The sequence below is a fragment of the Arctopsyche grandis genome, chromosome 5 (assembly GCF_051622035.1).
Source record: "Arctopsyche grandis isolate Sample6627 chromosome 5, ASM5162203v2, whole genome shotgun sequence".
Taxonomy (NCBI): Eukaryota; Metazoa; Arthropoda; class Insecta; order Trichoptera; family Hydropsychidae; genus Arctopsyche; species Arctopsyche grandis.
In genome coordinates, this window is record NC_135359.1 from 422,653 (window position 1) to 447,986 (window position 25,334).

Genomic DNA, 25,334 nt, shown 5'->3' on the forward strand with positions numbered 1-25,334 from the left:
GATTTATATTTGAGTGATAATGAAATAAAACTACTAATACGAGTAATAATGAAATAAACTATTAAAATGTGTTTTGTAGTAACTCCTGTGTACAAAAGTAATAAATGTAAACATTTCAGTATTTCGCTTAGCTTTTATGGAACAATCTGTTTTATATACATATTTCATGTCAACATGTTAAAACTGCCGACTGTGTGTGTTCAAGGCTTTATTATATGGACTCGTACAATAAAAATTGCTCAACTTTTGTATGTACATACATATGTACCTAATGTAAAATGCATACTCGCAAATTTCATTTGCGAGTATGCATTTTATTGATTTGGAAATATTTTACGGATTCTTAATGATATTATAAAAAAAATTGTCTAGAAATGTAATATATTTTATTCTGTAATACAAATGCAAATCTTATTTGGAAATTTGATAAAGAGTTGTGGTTAAATGGAACATTTCACATTCGTATAGTATCCGTTATCTAAATATATTTAAAGTTCAGACAAAATTTGAAGAAAAATCTTACAATTCAATTATTGTATGTAGATTCTTTTCAGGTGTCAAAATCAAAGTATAACGATGACTGGTCGTTCGGATTCGCCGGACTCGTCACCGAATTCTTCAGACGGTGAAAAGACAAACGGTGGAGCCATGCACACTTTAGCACCGGCAAGATCTCCCAATCAACCACTTTTACATCATTTACAGGTTTAAACATTTTTAACAATGATAAAACTCTAAATTTTCGGGTGTATTTACCTGAATTAAATTACAATCCAAGTTTTGAATTTGATAAATGCTATTTTTTAGAATGCTGGTAGTAATGGGGATGTAATAAATGGCATGGAAGCAGAATATCCATTGCCCGTTCCGTTGGCTCCGTCTGCAACACCCGTGCAAGTTACTTTGGATCCAAACGATTCTATGCTTCGCCTCGATAATTCATTTAGCAATGGCATTTCGACAAATTTTAAAGAAAAGTTTGAGACGTTGAGGTCATTAGATCACCAGTCGTCATTGAACGACAAAAGTATACAAGACTTGAGCATTTTTTCGAAAATGGACTCCAATCCGTCGATGATGATCACGTCTGAACTATTGCGGCTGATTCCTGGCGAAAATGACACGAACGACGAAGGTATAGTGTTTAATTTAAATTTAAATTGTTAATCGAGTGTAACTGAGAGCGTAATAAACATATATGTACATATGTGCATTGAAGTGATGTTGTTTTATAGTCAAAATTTATTCCCGATTCCGTTGGAAACTCTTATAATTGCTTCTTTTTTCATTTTATAGTATATTTTATTGTTACAGATATCCTCAACGAAGAGAACAATTGTAGCTTCAACGAAATGTCTACTGACGAAATGGGACACTACGGACGGATCAATCACTGCGGTATTAATAACGGACCGAAAACGTGGTCTCAGCAAGATATGGAAAATGCTTTGGACGCTTTACGAAATCATAACATGAGTTTGACAAAAGTAAATATTTTACTATAAATGTAATCATATATATTTAAAAAATAGTATCTTAAAATAAAAATGAACTTTTTTCTTAGGCATCATCAACGTTTGGTATTCCATCAACAACACTGTGGCAAAGGGCGCATAGGCTTGGAATTGATACACCTAAAAAAGAAGGACCATCAAAATCATGGAGTGAAGGAAATTTACATAATGCATTGCAAGCCTTGAGAACAGGAACTATTTCAGCCAATAAAGCTAGCAAAGCTTATGGTAAGAATGACATACAATAAATTACATGTGTAAATATATCCATGTATGTATATTTATATATGTATGCCCAGTATATGTTACTAGTAAATAAAACATACAATTAGTATTTTCGATTGCTAATGATTTCAATAAATAAGAATTTAATTAGCAACTAATACCAATCAAATTCAATTCAATGCGTATTGACATTAAATCTAATTATTTATAATACTTTTTAATTCTATCCCAAAAGGTATTCCTAGTAGTACATTGTATAAAATAGCGAGACGTGAAGGTATACGATTAGCAGCCCCATTTAATGCAGCACCTACTGCTTGGAGACCTGGAGACTTAGAGAGAGCTCTTCACTCGATTAGATCAGGTCACTCTTCAGTGCAGAGGGCTTCAACTGAATTTGGTATTCCTACAGGTAAATATAAATTATTTTTTTTTTATAAATTCTAAGAATTTCTGAACATTTTAACAATTTAAGATTGCTTGCTTATTTAACATTAAAAATGTTTGTAATCTTTCCGTAGGAACTTTATATGGAAGATGTAAAAGGGAAGGTATAGAATTGTCTCGATCTAATCCGACACCGTGGTCCGAGGATGCTATGGGAGAAGCTTTGGAAGCTGTAAGGTGATTTGAAACAAAGTTACACATAATTTTGAAATTATATGAATTTCTTAACATTATTTTATAATATTATCTTGATACTTTTTGAAAATAGTGGGTAGTGTATATAAAAAAGACTATTAAAAATTCTCAAATTTTCTCTAAAAAAAAATTCTATATTTAATGATTAATTTTTATTTTATCTATATGTATATGAAACATTAATAGAAAAGTATTATTTTTATGAGAAATTTCAACTTCGCGAAGTGGTTAATTCTAATTACACGAAATGAAAACAAATTTATTTGTAAATTTGCGATTGCTATTGTAGTGATTGTATAAAATAATATTTATCAATAGTCATCAGATAGCAGATGATAATCGACCAGAAGATCATCATTATCTGGTATTTGAAACACTTACAATAAGTTTCAACCTTTCACAAATATCTGCCTCGCTGCATAAATCTTTTATTTACCTGTACTGTTGATAACATATCTTCAGTTATTTTGATCTTATGCGTCTATATAAAGATTAGTGGTCTAAAATTGCCTTTTAATATCTACATATGTTACAAACTAAAAAAATGTATTCAATTATGTTCAAATAACCTGGTTTTTGAGGGAGTAGGGGGGGGGGTTTCAAAATTTGAATTTAATCAGTCCAATAAATGTGTTTTTAATTTAATTATTCCATTATAAACTTGGAGTATTGCAGCATTACAAGTCACCTTATATGTCAAATATATGTACATATGTGCATATGTTATACAAATATATTTTTTGTATACATATGCACTTATGTATATACAAAAAATATAAATTGGTTGGAAAGGGGGTATTTTGAATGTACCTATAGTATCGGCAGACAGTGCAAAACATCACCTTGATAGGTGTCAATATTAAGATACCAAATATTTAAGAAATTGATAAAAAATATGTATATAAAATTGATTTCAGAATTGGACAAATGTCAATTAACCAAGCGGCCATTCATTACAACTTACCATATTCATCACTGTACGGTAGATTTAAGCGATGTAAATACGAAGGCGACATGGTAAATAATGCGGAACCTCCGCTTCAAGTGCACCCGATCCACGACCTGCACGCATCGCAACAGGTAATCGAATACATACTATATTAAAAGTTGAAATAACACGTCGATTCTAATGTACATCGTTCAAGCAGATGGCTCAAACACCATCTCTGAACAGTGCCGTGCACGATCACAGTATGGCGCACGATAATTCGTCGCGGCATCCGTATTCCGTGTACCATCATCACTCTGTCTCGATGCCGACGTCGATGCACGAACACTCTGAGCCCAATAACGTCGCTCATAGCAATCAAGATTGTGTTTCTATCAGTTGAGTGCTTTAGAAATCATCAGATTACAATATATTTTTGTTGAAAATATAACATGAGTACTTTGACGGCCGGCGCTATTCTGTTTTTGCGTAGACTTTTCTTTGATTTATCATTGAGAAAGAAAGACAGCTTTCAGCATTGTGTATTAAGGTTAAAATTTCATTGTATGTGATATTATTGTAAGTGTATGTTTTAAAGTTTTACCATTATTGCTTTGTTGTTAAGCAATGATGAAATGGGTCTGCCCCCTTTTTTATTTAAATTAAAAAAAAAATCAATTTGCATCCAAGTTTGAGATTAAAAGTGTTGATAGTATTCTGAGTACCGTTCAAATTTTGATAAATCGTATTACACCATTATATAAGATAAATTTCAGACAAAAATTGTACATATATTAAATATCTTTGGGGGGAGGGGGCAGATATGATAGCAGCTTTACATTAAAACTTTTTCTGATGCTAAAATATTGTTGGGTATTATTTATTGTATAATAATATATATATATATATGTAATTGCAAAAGTGGACTTGAGTTCATATGACATGATTTTTTCTTAGTATACTTTCTAAACGTCCTTAAAACGTCTGTGTTTTGAATATTTGTTATAGTTATCGTTAGATAAAAGAGCAAATGTATTTTATTAGAAGAAAAACTAATTTAAAAAAACATGTGCACTAGACAATTTGTATATAATTAAATTTAAGTCTGCCCATGGTAGTCGCCTACATCCGAATACGGATACGGCACAAAAAGAAGAAGAAATTTAAGACTCGGTCGTAATGAAAGTTTGTAAAATCAATCCGCTGCTGAAAGTACATACATATTTAGCGATTGAAACATATTTTCTTGGAAAATATAATTGGTCAATGTAAATCTTGCTTTAGCTGCATGATGTTTTGCAATTAGTGGGCAATATTTTAAGCGTTAGCTTAAAATTATTTAATTATACTGTATTGTCGAAATTATAAATTTCACTAGTCCACAATTTGTTTTATAAATATGTAATGGAAATTTTGTAATGACTTTGGACTATGGATGCGCTGCTTAAAACATTGAAAATTTAATAACAATTAAATTGTCAAATCTACAGGGTTAAATTGGTACAATATTTTTGATTTCCCCATTCAGAATTATTTAAATATGAATGAATATTAACTTTAATTAAACTTGCTATCTATTCGTAAATCCATAATATTTATATTACACGTCCTCTGTCTCAGGTGAGTGTAATAAAATAAATAGTGGTGTTTGTTTAAAATATGATATAAAATGTTGATTTATTACAACGCCATCCATCGATTTGATTTTAAGCAATGCAACTACATGTATAAATAGATGGCGTTGTATTATTGCAATTGATTTTGCAGTCATTTCTTGACCCAAAATTCTGTGGTTATAAATTTGTTGGTTTATAATTTTTTTTGTAAGTGTAAATAATAAGATAATAATATAAATATAACGCAATATTAAATATAAATTAAATATTGTGTAGCCAAAGATACGTACCTTTTGCTTTATTATTAAAAATTGAATCTATAAAAGTGACTTAAAATTGAATAGTAATATTACTGTATTCTATAGTGAACTTATATGTATAACACTTGACGATCTGTAAATTCTGAAAATAGTATTTTGAATATAATACAATTTCATATGCCTAAATAAAAAATATGAAATGTGAATTAGCAATATAATACTTTGAATACGTTATAAGGTAACTTCTCGTTAAGTCATTAAATGGGAATATTTTATATATCACTATTAATGAACGTAATTTTTCTAATCTAAGTGAGCAATGGAAGCCGAAGAGGTTTTAAATTTTATATAAAATCTCTTTTAAGGAATATTGTATTAGTACAAACAAATATAAGGGTAATCTTTTTAATAAAATTTTGCATTACTATGTATGCATGTGAATGGACGGGTGAATGGTTTACATAATATTATTATACGTTTATGATTTTATCAACATACACATGTATACTTTGTTGTCACACTTGGAATGCATCTTAATAAAAAATATTTAAGTAAGTGAGTTCAATGTAATCCAAATTATTATTTGATAAAAAAATGTAATGAATATTTGTTGTGTCCATTTCTAGTACTACTTACATATATGTTGCTTCAGAGTCATTCTTAACTTATTTCTTTGGTATCCTATGTATCGATTTCATCCACAATAAATTCACAATCTGTCCACAATATATTGTGATATATAAATTAAGCATTCCAATATTTATTTTCACGATTTTTACGTTTTTTAAAATACCTCTCTTTTGATTTAATAAAAATATTTTCTAAGTACCGGAATATGACTGAAAATTATTAACTGTGATAACGAATCTTTATATTAGATTTGATGTTGTTTTTATATTCTTCTTGTTTTCATTGAGTAAATTTCAATTAAAATCAATTATATTCTCAATGTTCAATAAAATATGTAGAAAACCCAATTTAGCTTGAAATCGTTTAAAAATTAGACATAAAAGACTTTAATTTTAAGATATTTTTAAATTCTCAAATTTACTAAAGCTTTTTTTTTTTTTAAATGGAAAACTTTGGTTATTTCTTCCGATGAAACAGGATTACGATTACCCTTCACTTGAAATATTTATCTTATGAATTAAAATTTAATGAATTGTTAGAATGAGATGTAAAATAAGTGGCCATTTATTTATGTATATGTTGTGCTATTTAGAAAATAATAAATGACTGATGACATTATTCGTTTTGATTATTAAACTAATAATATTAATAAATACAAACCTTATCTTTTACACGTTTTGGTGTTAACTGAAAGAGCAGGAGCATACATACATACATATGAAATGTTTATGAAATTGGAGCAATAAAACAACTTCATTAAAAATGATTTTCAATCGTTTTTTTAATAAACATTTGTCATCTATCAAAATTCAACATTTTTCCAATGTAATCCTCGATGCACGAAATAAATAATGGAAGTTTACAAAAATTGAGTTAGTTGGTATCGTGGATGCGACACGATCAATAAATTAAATTATAAACGTACAAAATTGTTTCACATTAGATTTGAGATGACACGATCTTCACGGGAACTGAAAATGGTGTTTACACATTTAAAAGGCATTCATAATAATTGGCAAATATACAAATGCGTCAAAAGTTATTTTGTTTTCTTTCATAATATTATAATATAAAATATTCGTCGACCTACAAAGTACGATATAAGCTACCTATATACTTATAAAATAAATTACGTATTTGGATTTACATAAGAGATAGGTATATCCACTAGACATTTATACAAACGGCAGTGAAGTTAACGATTACCATTCATTATCGGTATATATATATAATATATTTATACATTCCATTCACTACATCGGTATACTCGTAAGGCTACACATTTTTTGTCTTTTCCTTTTTTAAGTCATTTCAGTATTAAATTCACAATAATAGTAATAATATACAAAAGTTCACATACTAAATAATGTACAGGTGCTATATTTTGTACATATACACATATGTATATGTATATGCATATGTATAATATACATACAAGATACTTTTGAAAGATCTGATAAAATTCACATAAAATAAAATAAAAAATATACATGATACAACGCGTTACGAGTAAGTTTCAAAGACTAAACATGTAATTCATATAAACATATATTTACTTAGTAGTAGACTAGAGAGCTTTGATTTGCGTCGGTTCACAAATTTTCACGGGATAGTCGGGCAGGCTGACGACGACTGAGTGGGGATATATACACGAAGGAGAGGGATTCGAGCCCGGTGCCGGGAGGGGAATAGGGGTCGAGGTGAGGGCAGTCAGTCACACGTGCGAGCGCGGGGGCGGAGGCCTAGGCACCGGTCCAGTCTTGTGAGGACGCGGTTTGATCAGAGCGGCTCCTGCCCCTCCGGCGGCTCCGGCTCCCGGAGGCCCGCTCACACCCAGAGCGCGGCGGCAGAACCGCTTCCAAGAGTCTAGAGTTTTGCCGGACCAGATCCAAACGCCCGAGGTGATTCCTACGGCCAGAGCCATAAAGTATTTGAGCATGAGCAGAGCGTACAAGGGACGAGCTGCCGCCACCGGAGAGGTCAGCGGACTCGAGCTGCAAGAGCAGGCCAACCGTCGCAACCAAGACGGATGCAGAGCCGCTTCGTACAGATGACAGCCCAGCACGGCGGCGGCTGGCACCGTGTACAGAACGCTAAATATTCCAATGCGGATCATCAGCTTTTCCAGCTTGTCGGCCTTCGATCCGGCTCCGGCACCGCCTTGGCGTTTGATCACGGACCTGATTCGGAACAGCGATACGAATCCTGCGACCAGGAAGCTGGTGCCCGCCGCCAAGTACACTAGCAAGGGTGCGACTACAAAGTGTTTTAAATTGTCCGGGTTTAGATTACCCACGTAGCACACTCCGGCGACAGGGTCGCCATCCACTGCTGCACTCAGCAAAGCCGCCACGCTCTGAGCGGCCGGAATTAGCCAGGCAGCCAGGTGGAAGTATTGAGAGTAACTGGCGATGGCTTCGTTGCCCCATTTGAGTCCAGCCGCCAAGAACCACGTGAAAGAGAGTACCACCCACCAGACGGAGGACGCCATGCCAAAGAAGTACACCAAGAGGAACACCAGAGTGCAGGCGGAGGGGCCCGAGACGGCGTGACTGACGGTCAGGCCTTCGCAAGCGACTTTCTCGTGTCCTAGGAAGATCCTGGTGAGGTAGCCGAGCGAGACCATGAAGTAGCAGAACGAGAGGAAGACGATCGGCCTCTCAGGGTACTTGAACCTTTGAGTGTCGATGAGGAAGGTGGTGAGAGTCATTAGGGTAGAGACGCAGCACAGGCCGCTCCAGAGAGCCACCCAGACGGCGGCGAAGTCCCTCTCGTCGGGAGTGAAGAATGCGCCTCGGCATGGGAAGGCACAATCGGGGACCCCGGCGAGACGAGCGCCCGACCTGTTGCCGGCCAGAGGCACCAGCGGAGGCCTGCAGCGGCAGCCGCATTCGCCCCCGCTGCCGGCCCTCCCCCCTGGTGGCTCCCGGCAGTTTTTTGAGTTCTTTCCTTTGCAGATGGGTTTCGGGTTAGTCGCCGGCTGCAGCGGCTGGTGAGGTCTCTTCGTGGGTCGCGTATCTGCCGAAGAGCCACCGCCGCCGCCACCACCACCACCACCACCACCACCGCTGTTGGCCGCCAGCTCGCTCTCATCCATGCACAGGTTCTCCGGATCGCCGAGAACGGGCAGCCGTTCGCACGCCATCCTCTCCGGCCACTGAAAGTTGTAGGTTTGCATGATGGGGGCGCAGCCTGCCCTCGCCCTCTCGCAGACGCTCCTGCAGGCGGGCAGCGGCTTCACGTAGTCCTCCAGGCAGATGGGCGTGTAGATGGAGCAGAGGAAGAACTTGAGGTCGGGCGAGCACTTGATTTCGACCAGAGGCCAGTACTGGTGCACCTCGAGGCCGGCTTCGTCTTGGCTGTCGTGGTTGAGCTCGTTGGGGAACGAGGTCATGTTGTAGGGGATGCCCCGACACATGGGGATGGTGATCTCCTCGCAGCGAGGCGCATTCGTCGCACCCCCCGGGAGTCCATCGCTGAAGCTCCTTCCCGAGAGGAACGCCAGCGCGAGAACGGCCGCTCTTAGCGCCCCCATCCTCACCATCTGTTGTATATCATACTACGCCTCTATGTAGTACACTCTTCCTGTAGTACCCTGGATTTTGCTCCTACTCAATCCTTTGGCCGCCGCACACCTGAAAAACGATAAAAAATACGGATTGTAAAACTATAATACTCATGGATTACATATTATATCAATTCCAAGATTAAGACTAGAGTTCTATTAAACAGAGTTATGTTTTGGCAATGCGTAAATTAGGAATGGGAAATTTTGTTAATATTTCGCTACCGACCAATTTTTCGCCGTTTTGATTTTAAATTTCCCCAAAGACCCAAAGATAAAATACAAATTACATTACGAATAATTCAGTAACGGAGCATTATACGATGTTAATAAACACGGTGTTGGGTTAATTTTCAAACTTCCTTAATTTGCCGTTTTCGATGAATTAGTCCTGTACATGTACATACATAGGTTTTTAGAAAAATACGGTAAACGGATTATTCCGCAAAAAGTGATCTTGCGCAAGTCACTAAAATCTCGATTACGGAACATTTGGCACTCGAGTTCTCGTTAGTACAATATTTGGCGTGGGAAACTTTCGATTGATGGAGTTTTTGGGTGCCAGATGTTCCGTGATCGAGATTTTAGTTACTTGCGAGAGATCGCTTTTTGCAACAAATACAGTATACTGATTATAGGATTAAATTGTTGAACTCGAAATTTTTCTATTTAAATCCGTATCCATAATTTGGAACTCCATAATTGTATTATTTTTTCGCATACCCCGGTTGGAAAAAGTTTCTCTGGCGTCGTACAATTTGTTCATAACGCGATGAAACATCGTCGGTAAATCACGAATTTTCTCGGAACGGAAAAATAGTTGTGATTATTTATCGATAAAAACGTCCAAATCTAAGATCATTTAGATCCATACGTATTTATGTATTGACGAAATTAGCATAACATCATCCAATCGCTGGCACAATAAACATTTTACACTGATTTGTTTCCATCGATAAAGTGCTACTTTATCAAATTGATAAAACGATAAGCGAGTCGCTTCATAAAACTACTATCGCTCTAAATTTCAAGGAGCAGACACGTGATGTTTTTTTTTATTATTTTTTATTTAGTGAGTAAAAACTTTTGGAAAACTTGCGTTTGCAGGGGTTCCAAACAAAAAACGTTTCCAAATATAGACGCAGAGCAGAGCAGGAACACGTGCCGTGTTTTGTGTTGTGTTGTGTTGGTTATTCCTACGTGAACATCTGATGATGATTTTCTACATAGATATATAATAAACATTGAAAAGAATATCGCGTTTCGTAAACAGAAAAATAACAACGCGCGTACGACGTGTATTATGAAAACGGTAGACTAAAAATAGTTATGAGCGTATACCGAGTTACTTATAATTCGAGACAATTTGAATGTGCGGATGGTGCGTATTTTCACATTTATATCCAATGGAAAATTAACAATAAATAACGATTATAATTATATACCAGTGAAGCGTTTCAGGAAACAAATTACTTTTATGCGTACGATAACTTATCAAATATATATAATTGACCCACATATATGACGCAAATTAGCCATCGTATCATCTCTATTATATTATACTTACATACATATATGCATGTATATTGATAAATAGCTTGTAATTACAGAGAAATTGGATTCCATTTGAAGTTAATACATTATTTAGTATAATATTTTGATTTTAAAAGATCCTACATTTTTTATCGTTATTGTTAGATAATGAGAAGTTCATGGGGTCATGCAAAAATATTAGCTGACGGAGATTATTAAAATGCCGTAATTAAATTGACTTTATTTTTACATTAAATCACTTTGTTGATCATTTTTAGTGAATAATTGTTCCGTTTGCTTTATTTTTACTAGCGTCTGGAAAATGAGTGATTAATCTTAATTTGATTTTTATTTTTCTTCTTCCGCCTGTTTTTTTTTTATAAAATTACGGAATCATACACTGAGCCCTCTTTCGACTGGGAAGATATGTTATGTATGTACATACATACAAATTTATTCAATTTTAATTTACCTACACAGAATGTATCATATAAAAGGTTTGGTAATTGGATTATTAGTAGAGGTCGGAATCTGAAGGGGCCGGAAACGTGCCGCCTATTGTTCAATTGTTGTAGTGCTTTGTAAAAAAGGTTCGGCAAACCTTTAACAATGCATTTACGATCTTTGAACAATAAACAGCGCCTTCAGATTCCGGCCTCTAATTATTAGTCACATTGCGGTCGCCCAAAAGACAATTTTTGCCATGAAAATCGCGAATACGGAATATTTGGCACTCGAGTTCTCGTTAGTATGATAGTTATCGTTAGTATGATGGACTTTTCGGCTGCCAGATGTTCCCTTATAGAGATTTTAGTGACTTTTGGGCAAGCGCTTTGTGACCAATAACCGCCGCACCAAAAGGTTTATTTAGTCACACACCACACTGTTCGTTAGTCACAAACACTATTCATTACGCCGACAATGCGCATGCGCTGGCGTATTATTTTTTTTTTAATTTATGTTTTTTTCGTAATTTCGTATTTTCCTTCAACGGCAACATATTGGGTAGATGGATTTTTGAGTTTACATTCGCGTTTACGTATCTCCAAAGATGAAATAAGAAGAGGCAGTCAGTTAATTGAAACGAGCATTTCAGTATGAAAAATTGGATACCGTCGATTTCAAAACTGCATGCTGTCAAAATTTAAACGTTTATAGAATTAATTTTAGCATTCGTTTTTATAGAGACGTTTTAGGCCGGCAACCATTTTTAAATTATGAAAATTTTTATGTAGGAATTTCTCCCTTTTAATGCTGACGTATTTTTTGTTGAAAGCCCGCCACGCTGAAAATTTCACCAACATTTCCAATTAAAATTATTTAGAAATCGGGTATAAAAATTGTAGCTAATCCAAACAAACCCTAGATAACTACCGCCGAGGATTTCGAGTTTTGTAAAGGTGTGTTTAGACTTTCTAATATATAATTTCGAAAGAGACTTTGTATGTAAGTATCATTGGTTGGGAACTTCGTAAACAAGTCAAAATTTCTATGACGACAAGTCGATTTTTTTTCGATTCAAATAAATAAAACAAATTAATATTTACTATTAAATTCGCCATGTTTACACGTTAATATTATAAATACTAAGCGAAGCCGGGTTAAACAACTAGTATAAAATAAATAAAAGAAGTATATTAATGAATGTATTTTTCCAAGACTAGTTCCACCTACTTCATTGTTGTTAAACGGTTAGGGATTTCTATCGGAAAATTTTGCTATGGTTATCAATACCGAAATTCCGGTGTAAACTAGTCTTTATAAACGTTTAAAAATGAATGACACGGATTACACGACCCGTGTTCAATGCACATGGAAAGGCTTAGCGGGTAGTATTTTTTTGTTTACTTTATACATGCTCAAAATACAACGCCTATCGGCGTTTTTCAGGTTCATGCACTTGTTGGCAAAACGCCGATCGGCGTTGGTCAGCATTCAAAGGGTAAAGTTTAACATTGCGAATTATTAATAAGAACTAATAGAATAAAAAGGATCTCGAGGGCGACGGAAGATTTACGGTTACGGCACGGGAACACTTTTATTTTCATAAAACACACTCACTATATTAAATCACAAACGTACATAATAAAAATGACAAAAAAAAACGCACAATCATCGATCGTCTCGTAAAAATAATAACGATAATATTGATGAAAAAAAAACGAAATATGATAATAAAAAAAACGGCTACCGTAACCGCAACCGCGAATTTTACGTTGACAGATAATAATCGATCAGTTGCATTCCTCGGATGGGAAAATGGTAAAAGGCGAAAATTGACAGGCGGCGCGATAAAGCGAGATAAAAATTGAGTACATTCGCACTCGCACTAGCATTCGGCTATGGAGAATGGAGAATGGAGAATGGAGTATGGAGAATGGAGAATGAAGAGTGGAGTTGTGTTTGAAATTAGCGCGATAAAAGGTTAGGCAGCCCTGCCGCAACAGGTACGTCAAACTAACACTGGCCGAGGTGGGGGGGCGGGCGGGGGGCGACACAGCGAGGGGAACTATTCGCGATTCGGGGGGGCGCTGGGGGGAATTGGAGGGGAGGGGGGAGGGTTCGTCGGCTCACCTGGGGGCCGAAGGGGCGGCGCCCCTGCCGTTGCCGTTGCCAAACTAAACTCATACGAAACGAACGACACGGCGGCAACACAACACCCACGACACGACCATCCGCGAGGACGACTCGCGGCGAACTGCCACTGCCACTGCCACCGCCACTGACTCCGACTCCGACTCCGATTCCCCTCCCCTCCCCACCTCACCCCACCCCACCCACCTCACCTCCGCTCCCCGTTTCGATATCCACAAACCGATTATTTATAAAAGCGACTGCAACTGTTGCGATTGCCATTCAGCTATTCAGCCGTTCGAATTTTGATGTTGATCATATGTATATGCCTATTCACTTGCCGATTATTATCAAACTTATTTTATGATTTGTATGTACAACGTAGTTCATCTTATTTCATTTCAATATTTCTCCCTCGTCTCCGATGATCTCTCTCTCTCTCTGTATTATAATGTCAGCACATGTGATCTTATGTATGTAGGTAATTGTATTATATTATATTAGTCACATTGCGATCGCTCAAAAGACAATTTTTGCCATTAAAATTGCGAATACGGAATATTTGAGTTCTCGTTAGTATGTTAGTTATCATTAGGATGATGGACTTTCGACTGCCAGATGTTTCATCATAGAGATATTAGTGATTTTTGGGCGAGCGCTTTGTGACCAATAATCACCGAACCGTTTAGGTCGTCTCTAATGCGAACTAAATCTAATCACGCGACGCGTATCGATTAACTTTTACCTCTTTAAAAGGAACACCCGAATTGAAAGCTAGCAAATAAGTTTCAAGACGTTGGTATCTTCGGTGAGTTAGAAAATACTCTAGTCGCAAACTTGGCAAAATGTATGCATTTTTCATGGCCGTCGACTGTTTCACCCTCTCCTATTGTAATCGATATTTTTATAGCCGTGGCTTGTTTAAAAATAAAATCAACCCTCGGCCTTTTCGAGAGTCCCGTTTGCGAAGAAAAATTTAATTTTGATACTAAGAATGTGTACGCACACTTAAAAAAAACTATATATGTATACTAGCCAGCAGTATGGTTCGGATTAGCACCAAGAGGTTACCGTGTTCGATCCCGTATTAATATTTAATACTGCCGGTCGATCCGAGTCCGAGTCGATCGTTTCCTATCAGAGTTTGTCAATTTATATGATTTCATTGTTGTAACGATTCCTCCATCAAATTGGAAAAAACCATCCTACTCGCTATATCACAAATATCTGAATTTGATTTATGTACAATATGTAAAAATTTATGTACAACTCTAAATCCATAGATATCTCTATGGATCAATTAATTAATTGTCAATTTCGTATTTTTTCTCTCCTCTCTCGAAAATACAGTGATTTATTTAAGAAAAAATGCTGCAATGTTTGTAATTAATTGTCTAGGAAGGCACTTTGGGGTTTACCTGTTAGGTCTTCCTGGTATATATCTACATATTTAAAAATAATAATAATACATAATCTGCCCACTTGTACGTGTATAAATTAATAAATAAAATGTTAAGACGTTACACTTTTACAAAACAAATTTCTCCAAACGAACATGATAACAGCAGTAAAAAATTGACGCATCCGCGCAAAAATGTTTGCATTTGTTATACGGTCGAATTTCGTCGTAACGAACTTCATAAGGCCTTCCAAACTATTCTTTTGACGTCCTGAAAAATTGTTTTAACGAAACTGGAAACTGCCGTTGATTAATTTTATTCGGAATAGTATAAATAGGCCTAACGGCTAACAGGTAAACCAAATACACCTTCCTGGCCAATTAAAAATAGTTATAATCATTAATTAGTCCAATTGACACATATTAAATAATGAATTCACTATGAACACAACTCAAAATCATTGAATTAAAGTCAGCCAATAACATAACCCTCCGCCAGCCAAAACATTTCAGTTCCTTTGCTTATGATTAAAGATGGGCGTTGGGACGATGCTTTTAGCACAAAAAAGTGATTCACTTTTGTCAATTATAATTGTCAACTGTGCTTTTTTGCTCTCTTCCTTTATATACCAATGGAGTGGTCTATTTGACAAACGCCCAGGCAACGCCGAAGACTGGTGATGATGAAACTGGACGTGGTACTTTCGCAAAATTGCGTTGAAATTATTACGTATGTTCGATTAAAAAAATTAACAAACGAGTCTATTAAAAAAAATAGTCGCATATAACATAATAATAAATTTAACGAGCGACAAATCAGCGCGTATTATACGACCGGTCCGACCCGGCCCGCCTAAATATTGTTGAATTAAACGAACACATTAAGTTGCGTTTAAAATTAGCCGAAGATTGCTGCCTTTATTTTTGGTACGCTTCCGAATCGTTTACTAAACACTAAATTATCACACGTTCGTCTGAGAAGTTGCTTTCGATACCGCTCTAAATTTTTCATCGTACGCGAACGCAAAAATACCTAAAATACGTATGAATGTGTACAAAGTGCACAATATTAGACTCGCATTTTTACTCGGACAGCATCGTCGACAGAATTGTCTCAGAATATTACCGGTCTCGAAAATAGCCTCCTACGTCAAATCGAGCCGTGAATGGTCTCTAAACAAAACCATGTATAATATTGTATTTATTGCGTGGAGTAAATAAATAATTTTTGTATTCTCGGGTCGTCCCTCGGACGGCTTATCTGAGGATCTATCGACCGCTCCTGGATCCTGTCTCGCGCTCGCGACCCAACCCCAATGCATCTGAGTAAATAATCACATGGAACGTTCGTGGATTTACGATACGGCATGACAAGGCACGATCGAAGACCAGTGCTTCTAAATTATGCATGTTTGAACACAATTTGTACCCGCAAAACGTGTCCAAAGCGAGCTCAACTTTAAAGCTCCGGATGCCTCGTGAGATCACTTGAAAGCGTCAAACGTTTGTGATTGAAATTAACACTCGGTGGGCGTCGAACTGTATATTTTTCGTTTTCAAATCATAAAATAAAACGAATGGCTTACCGATTTTAAAAATAAATTATTTTACTGTGAACGTTAATAAAATTAAAAAAATATATGTATGTTTGGTCGTCGCTGTTGTGAAGAATATGAACAATGAAAAAAGTTGACAAGATCGTTTTGGGAGATGTTGGTGCAAGAATTTTCGAATTGTTTGTTTTAAGGTATTGTCCCTATGAAATATGACAGAAGAGACGCGTGTTGTTTTTTTTTTTTTGTATTTTAAGAGTTTAGGCGTGTGCAGGTATCTCTTCTCCGTATCTAACAATAATCTGTCTGAGAAACAGAATGGATTTATTGGTACTGGTAGGGACTGACTCGCACAATTCCAATGACTTTTTTTTACCTGTCATTTAAGCCTACGCCTGTGTGGCATTTACGACGAGTGCAAATTATTATAATGAATGTAAATGAAGTGATTTAAAGCTTCCCATGTCGACATTCCTTAATTTCTGCGCGTGGAGACAATGGAGGATGTAATAAGGAAGCGTCCGGGGGTATTTTTGGGAACGAGAGGATTAAACGAAAGGTGAGTGTAAGATACGTGCCAAAAATGAGAATGGTTGGTTTTCTACGTCTACTTCAGCGTTTTTTTTTTGTTTTTGTTTTGTTTTCGGTTGTGGACAAGATACGCTCAGCTATTTTTCAATGGAGAAATTATGCGCCTGAGATGGATGCACGGCATACGTGATATACATATGTACAATATTCAAAAGAGATGTTTTAACTTGGATTTGTGTAAACGTTTATGGGGACAAGTATGTACATATATTTTCGATGAGCAAAAAAAGCAATTTGTTCGTTTTAATTAATTTTTTTGCGGTTCGAAAAGTTGTCCTCTCAATATATTAAGCGAACGCGACGCGACTCCTTTTGGAGCCGTGAATTATGGGTGTAATTCAATTGATAAATACGATCATGTAGGTCGATAAAATTTGTAATATTTTGGCCTTTTTGTCCGAGGCAGAATGGCCGTGGTAAAAACGTCCAAATAAAATGAAATTTCGTAGAACGGTCGACTGCAGGAGGCCGTTATCTGCGGTCACCAGGGAAGGACGATATTTATGGCCTTCCATTATCTCGGTGGCAGATTTGCATTCTTCTGCCTAAGCATGGGCTGCATACTGCCACTTTCTATGGAATCACTTAGGACCGTGTGTGTATGTGAAATCTTTTCTGGGTACTGTGCACCAGCCACTAGGTACCTGTTTAAACGGTCAGGGGATTACGAAATCGAGTGGATATTGACACTGACGACCACATCATTTCCATACTATTATATTTCTACTTTATTTTTTTAGCCGTTCTACACATTTTCTATGTATTGACTTAATCAACTTGTACAAAGAATTCGCCTTATAGCTAAATTATTACCATTACAAATTTATCTACATATACATATCTATTTAAAGTCGTCAATTTCTATTCAAAACCAAAAATTGCTTTTCAATCTTGTATTTTGTGTTAGTATAGCTTTATTTTTTAAGTTCTACTAAGGATAGCTTAAATATGTATATGTATTTACAACTAAATAGTTCAGGGATTGTCCAACACTAAGTTCAGAAAAAACCGAATATAAGTAGCATAAAAATGTACACATTATAGATATATAGTCATTTTATAAAGTTATGAATAAAATTCGGAGTACCTATGTACATATATACATACATATATGTATTATAGAAACAATTTCTATTTAAAAAAAAAGATAATAAAAGATAAAATACGGGTCAAAAATACGGTATTATTAAAACGTTATAGGCTTTCAATATGAACTAAACATTGTTTTCTGAATATCTATGAAAAGCACGTAATTTAAGTGTTAGTTTTGTTTTCAAATTCAATAGTATTGAAGCCGGTTCAATATTATATCGCAGTGTATTCGTTAAAATTTCAAGTTTAAAATTGGACCCATTATCTTAAGCGCAATTAAAAAGGCTGAATATTGAAAAGGGTTTCAAATGTATTTATTTTAATTTAATGTAATCAAATATCATATATGTACAAAATGTAAATATTTCTAATGGAAAATTTTTATACAAACTTAAACATGATGGCAATTAAAACCGTACCTAATTCGATCGGAGGAATTATATTTTTTGATTGCTTATAATTCTTCAACAATATTTTACGATTGAAATGTGAGAAAAATTGTAATAGGTCCTTTTACAGTGTGAGGATTCGTGATTTATGTAATGTGACATGTGAGAAAAGTAATAAGAGCCATGAGGGACGTAATGGCGTAGTAAAGAAAGTATAGTGAAAATAAAATCCAGAGGAATGAATTTATTCCCATCTCAGGAATAATAAAATATTATCTAAGTCAAATACTAGAATATAGATTGTAATTTGTGAAGAAAAAATTCTCGTGGGAATAGTGAGGACGACAACTGTCTAGAAACACTAGAGAGATAATGTATAACAAGAATATTAAATTAGTGAACGTTTCCTTCCCAGATTTGCTCATGTTTATCTATATGTCAAAAAAAAGGGACGAAATCCTTGTGCTTACACGGTGGTAGGTATACCCACATTTTTTTCTATTATTTTGGTCGTCCATAACGCTTTTGTCAAGTGTGACAAAATAAATAGAGACACGTCTTTTCAATTAAAGGTAAATATTTCAAAAAGGACAGACTCTCCACTTCCGCAGATATGTAGGTGTACCTGTGTACCTGAAAACTATTCAGAAAAATAACACCCACCCGGTGTGCGAATTGTCCAAGCTGTCGCGTTTTAGCATAAGATGAATATTCACGACTTGAATTAAGTCATCAAAAATTGGACAGGGGTCCTCAATCCCGGGACTCGGGTCTATTTCGCATAAAATTTAACTATGCTAAAATACGGCACTCGAGCAAGAAAGTGATGTTTCAATAATTAAGTAACGTTCGTGTGCTTTAAAACGGTTACCCCTGGCAACGGTCTGCGGCCCCCCACTTGACAACACCTGCCGCACACGTGTCGTTCTCAACCCTTTCGAGGGATCAACCCACCCTTATCCATATGCATCCCATTCAATTATCCCATTTTTACTGAGATTGTTTGCATTTTATATGTATTTTTGCAGAATGTACGTATTATTTAATTGCACAACCCTCTATTTATTATACATATGTACATGTTGGACTAAATTTGCACTTTAGAATTAAAATTTTAAACTGAAAACATTATGGATTTTGCATTTAATTTAAGCCACTCAATATATTTGCATACGCATTTGTATATCGGGTGCTTTAGAAAAATAATAAAATCAACATTGTTCAAGTCACGATACACAATTAAGCGCGGCACTGAAAGGGTTAGCAAAAACAATCAATCAACGTTTTAAATATTCGCTTGCACGCGTAAAGCCCGACTTTAACGCTTCACTCGTTACTAATAATTGAATTTCGCGTGTAAAACTCGATTGACACGCGTTTACAATGTATATTTAATAACAATTTTTTAAAATATGAATCGATTAATGGTGACGATCAACACTGACGACAACCAATTGACGAATTTATTAGTTAACAGTACATTTTCCCTCAACTAAGTATGAGGACTAGTTTTTAATAAAATCCCAAATTGAAATAATGAGAAGAAAATATATTCAAATTTAAATTTATGCATTTGAAAATGAAAACCAAGTGAATTGACGAGCATACATATGTACATATGTATGTATGTATGTATGTGTATATGTACATAACAAATTTATAGAATTAGTTCCGAGATATCTGAAATTGTACAAAATTCAGGTATGTATAATATGTGCATATTTAGATCAGAATAGAATTTCTATTCTAAATTGGTGTATTAATTAGGTAAATATATGTATTGTTAACCCTTTGAATGCTGACCAACGACAATCGGCGTTTAGTCAACAAGTCCATGAGTCTGAAAAACGCCGATAGGCGTTGTTTTTGAGTATGTAAAAAATAAACAAGAATACTGCCTTTCCAGGTAGCATTGAAAAAATGCATTGAACATGGGTCAATGTAATCCGTGACAATGTTTATAAAGATTGGTTTACACCATAATTTCTGTATTTATAACCATAGCCGAATTTCTCGATGGAAATCTCTAACTGCTCAGTATTTTAGATTGTGGCTTGGAATTTAGATTGTGAGCATTACATTTTAACAACAATGAAGAAGATGTATGTAACTAGTTTTGGAATAATACATTCATTAATAGACTTCTTTTGTTTATTTTATATTGTTGCAAGATATATTAGAGAGTCTAAACACACCTTTACAAAACTCGAAATCTTCGGCGGTAGTTATCAAGGGTTTGTTTGGATTAGCTACAATATTTATAACCGCTTTCTATTAGATTTCTAAATAATTCTAGTTGGAAATGTTGGCGAAATTTTCAGCGTGGTGGGCTTTCAACAAAAAATACGTCAGAACTCAAAGGGTTAATATTAGATAATATACGTTGCTACATACCGAGAGGTCCCGGTTTTTAGACCTCGATTGAAAAAAATCATTTGATGTATGCTTCGAAGTATTTCTGTGATGCTGCTGGTCAGACTTGGATAATTGTGATATCCAAGTCGATCAGAGTTTGATAATTTATCTAATTTAATTGTCAAAATAACTTATGCCTATCCATTATATGTAATTAAATGATTACGATTTCAATTTTTATAAGGTACATATGTATGTGTGTATGTATGTACACTTTGGTCATAGTGTCGATTTAGAACAAATTAAAATAAGCTATTTTTATATGATTTAAAAATCTTTGAGCCGTTTTAATATTTCGGAAAATGTGTGTCGGGATTATTTGGACGTATTGGACATCGATCCTTTCAGCAGTGTCATGCAGAAGATACGAATCAATTTTAATAACACTGTTCGACAAATGACGACTTTTTTTATTGTTTTAGAGGCGAAATATGACTTTTCTTATAGATCTATGCCCAGTGAACACGAATCTGGCAATAAAAATTGTGATCGGCTCGAGATTTAGAGATATATGTGTTTTTTAAATCGCGCGATTTTTCTATATCTTGGTGTTGCTCGGTCGATGTCTCAAAATCTGTCAATTTCCTGTTCAAAATTAATATTAAAATCTATAGTCGGGTATTTTATCTTTCATTTGTAGTACTTTTCAGCTTTCAAATCTCTCTAAGTAGTCGTCCAGTTCAAATCAAAAGTCAAAAGTACGTATTTTAATTTGGGATTTTTTCCCACTGTTAATACTATTTTATATTGAGTATTTTCTATTGAAACATGTTTATTGGAATAGTGTTCTGGCCACACTATTTTAAATGGTAATTGGTAAAATTGCGAGCTAAAAGCTCGTACTAGTATGACAGTGTAATGTGACATAGAGGGAAGGGGGAAGGTAATATAGAGAGGGCTATTGAATTTGTGGTAAATTTCTCAAAGTCTAGCGGCCATTAGAGAGTCACGCGGAACTTTGTCTTTGTGGAAGACGCATTACAATGGGGTTGGTGGCGGTAGTTTTGTCCGTCGAACTGCTGACCCGAGCCTGCTAAGCAACCCTTCGCCGACCGAAACATTAGGGGTAATCAATCAAAATGTCCCGCGGAACACGAGGGAGACCCCATCCCAGCCCCCGTCCTTCTCGAACGCCGATCAATAACGCGGTAAACTTCGACTGGTGCAACGGATTCAATTTGTCTTTTTTTTTCTTTTTTTTTTTGCCCTGCTCTGCTCTTTCACTTCCAACAACCCCTCCCGTATGGTATACGGCATAGTATTTCTCTTCTCCGCCGTGCACCAGAGATTTGAAGCATACGTGTGACTTCAGGCGTTCATTCTTCAGGATTAGGATTACGCGGTGGGAGGATCGCGTGAAAAAAGGTGTGCATGAATAAGTCATTCAGAAATTGAAAGTCTCGACTCGTAAGCGAGATGCAAATTTATCGCTGGAGTTGTACAAGGAAATTTTGCAAATAAATTGGACTGTATCCACTCGTGAGTGCTGTTGAATTTTAATTGAATCGTCTCGCAGACTCACTCGATCGCTCACGCTTGATGAAACGTCTCCATTATAAAGGTATTTTCACACTGGTGTCGGTGGAATTTTTCATATGGATCGAACCAAATGCCTTTGTCGAGCTGTGACGTCGTCTCGGTGAACGATGCTGATTAATTTCGCGACTTTGTTCTCAAATGGACAATTTCAATGTATTGCAACTCTGAAGGTGGTTCGAAAGAAAGCTTGTATTTTTCGGATCAGAATTCAAATTTTACACAGGTCAGAAGTTTTGCTAGACGATCATAATCAATATTGAGTGATCGGAATACATCGGTCAGAATAAATATTAAATGGTCAGAATTTATATTAATTGGTCAGAATTTATATTAAATGGTCAGAATTTTGTTGACATATTGTCAGCGCTATCGTTGTAGCGCCGAATATATGCCATTTATAATAAACCAACTTAAAACAATAACAGTTCATACAAGATTTCATTAAGCTGTCAAGAGCGCAAGAATCAACAAAATTCGAGTATATAGCCATCATAACCTACAATGCTAAAATCGTTCTCAGAAATTAATTGTATAATAAATATTTCTATAACAAACATCTGAATGTATATCTTTAAATGTGAAGCAATAATTGTATTTTAATGCATATTTCATAAGTTTTCTATTAAATTTTATGACTGGCAACATTTTTGACATTCGAAACCTGTTGAAATATACCAAAAATATATTATTTTGAACTTGTATTTGCATATTTTGTTGTTACGAATATTTATTTTATATACAATCACAATTCATTATATGTAAATGTTAATTATAATTATTTATTATTTTTTTATTCTCATCGTCCTACATTGTTATTATGACCTTCCTACATTTATATTCTGACGACTTAACATTTTTTATTCTGACCATAAATAATATAATTCTGACCACGAATAATATAATTCTGACCAAAATTGCAATAATATTCTGACCAAGACTCGAATTGTATTCTGACCAAAAGGTGATTTAAATTCTGACCATTTAATTTGTCGCCTTTATAAACACAATTTACAAACGAAAAATTTGTTTGTAATTCAAGAATACGATGAATATACATGCAAATATAGATGTGCAAACATTTAAAATAAAGTGTACTCTCGATTATGTCGGTTAATGATGGGCAAGAGGGCATAACGTATTTTATTAAAAAAACTTTTCATTTGTGTAATTAATTAAATCAAATATTTTTCAACCATTGTTATATATGTAGATATAATGGAAAATACGGAATTTATCTACTATCGAAAAGTTCACATATACATACGTAGGTATGTATGTATATAAATTTGAATGTAGAACTTATTTATGGTACAAATTATTAACGTATATGCATACATATGTATGTCAGAATACAGACTCGTATAATAGTTTCTACGGTAGTTTTTGAATCAATGAAGGAAAAAAAGAAAAACATTGAGAATTTCCTAGAACCGCGTTATTTCTATTTAGCGTCTAGTTTACAGGAACCACCTGGGGGGATAAACGTCAAAAAGTACCCGTAGACTTTTTTTTAACAAATCTGTTCATCCTCCGTCGGTGAAGTTAACGAGAACAAATGGAGAAACAATGTTCTAGGGAGCGAACTGTGCAAATCAAGAGAAATGGAGCGTAACTCCTGTGTGTACGTACAAGGGGAATAAACATAAATATTGAATCAAAGCATGTAATTCTGCAAAATAAAAATACCCATAACGATTATAAACGACTCTCATAAAAAAAAATACGTACAACGTAATGATTTGAAAAAATAGTCATCACTTATCTGAATGTGTTTTTTTCCTCGGGCGAGTGAGACATTATTGGGAGCTCTTAATTAAAAATCAACCATTTTTATGACAGTTTATGGCGATAATGAGCGCTGCGCAATAATTTATGACCAGTCTGCGAGAGCAATTATCGTTATATTCGTACACAAATTGATATTAAGTGTCAGAATATGCATTTGAGGTTACGCGAGTCATTGGCAACGGTGACCTTCGATATACATATGTACTAACGTGTAATGACACAAGTGACATGTCACTTACTCTATGGATAGATTGCTTCGTAAATTATTTTTGTACTTAAAATTTGCATGAAGATCTATAATGTATTTCAAATTACTTTTAGGCTAGGTATCTTTGAAATGGCAATGAAAATAAAGAAGTTAAGCTTATGTAGTAAGTAGGAAAATATTAAAACTTAAATTAAAAGTAGAATAATTTTTAATAATAATTGTTGTGGTAATTCTTTCGTTTTGCTCAGTAAGCATTAATTCGATTATAAATGATACTAATAAATGTTATTGTTGTTTTTGATAAATCAAATAATAAAAGCGTCCGAAGATTAAACAATAAAAACAAGAATCTTTCCGGTCACTCGTACGAAAATAGAAATGCCGAGAGTCAAGAGAGAAGTTATTATGACAGCACATTTCGTGAAAGATAAACGTCACTGACTTCTTATAGAAGATTATTTAAGAAAAAAAAGTCAATCGTGATCGTATCTGGATTGAGACGTCAGATTATTAGTGACGTTCTGCTTTCAGTTGATATAGATTTCGTCAAACGTCGCTGACGAAATTTTATACATAAACATACATACATATATCTCGAGTTTTGTGTTTATTACGTTATAGTGAGTGTTTCGTTTTTATATTACGAAAGGAAAATATTTAAAACGTTGCTTAAAACATGACATCAATTAACATTAATTGAAACGTATGATAGAAAGAGTGTGTATCTGATCAAAAACCGATTTTTTGTCCGTTTCTTGACAATTTTTTTCATTTTGTTCTTCACATTCTACAACAAATTGATGCCCCGATCAGTGAAAATCATAAAAAATAGTGTTTGATCGTGGTTAGATGACACCAGCTTTTATCCTGGAG

The 25,334-nt window shown here is 35.0% G+C and overlaps 2 protein-coding genes across 2 annotated transcripts; one reads left to right on the plus strand and one right to left on the minus strand.

Moving 5' to 3' along the window:
• The first annotated feature begins 576 nt into the window (after positions 1-576).
• On the plus strand, positions 577-4,456 carry LOC143911983 (uncharacterized). Its single transcript, XM_077431088.1, has 8 exons — positions 577-705; positions 808-1,135; positions 1,315-1,487; positions 1,565-1,742; positions 1,975-2,151; positions 2,261-2,363; positions 3,299-3,461; positions 3,530-4,456. The coding sequence occupies exons 1-8, from the start codon at positions 577-579 to the stop codon at positions 3,710-3,712; spliced, it is 1,434 nt and encodes a 477-aa protein (XP_077287214.1). The 3' UTR covers positions 3,713-4,456.
• Positions 4,457-5,972: 1,516 nt separating this feature from the next.
• fz2 (frizzled 2) lies at positions 5,973-13,665 on the minus strand. Its single transcript, XM_077431485.1, has 2 exons — positions 13,488-13,665; positions 5,973-9,450 (listed from the first exon to the last, which is right to left on the minus strand). The coding sequence occupies exon 2, from the start codon at positions 9,357-9,359 to the stop codon at positions 7,530-7,532; it is 1,830 nt and encodes a 609-aa protein (XP_077287611.1). The 5' UTR covers positions 9,360-9,450; positions 13,488-13,665; the 3' UTR covers positions 5,973-7,529.
• Positions 13,666-25,334: the final 11,669 nt, after the last annotated feature.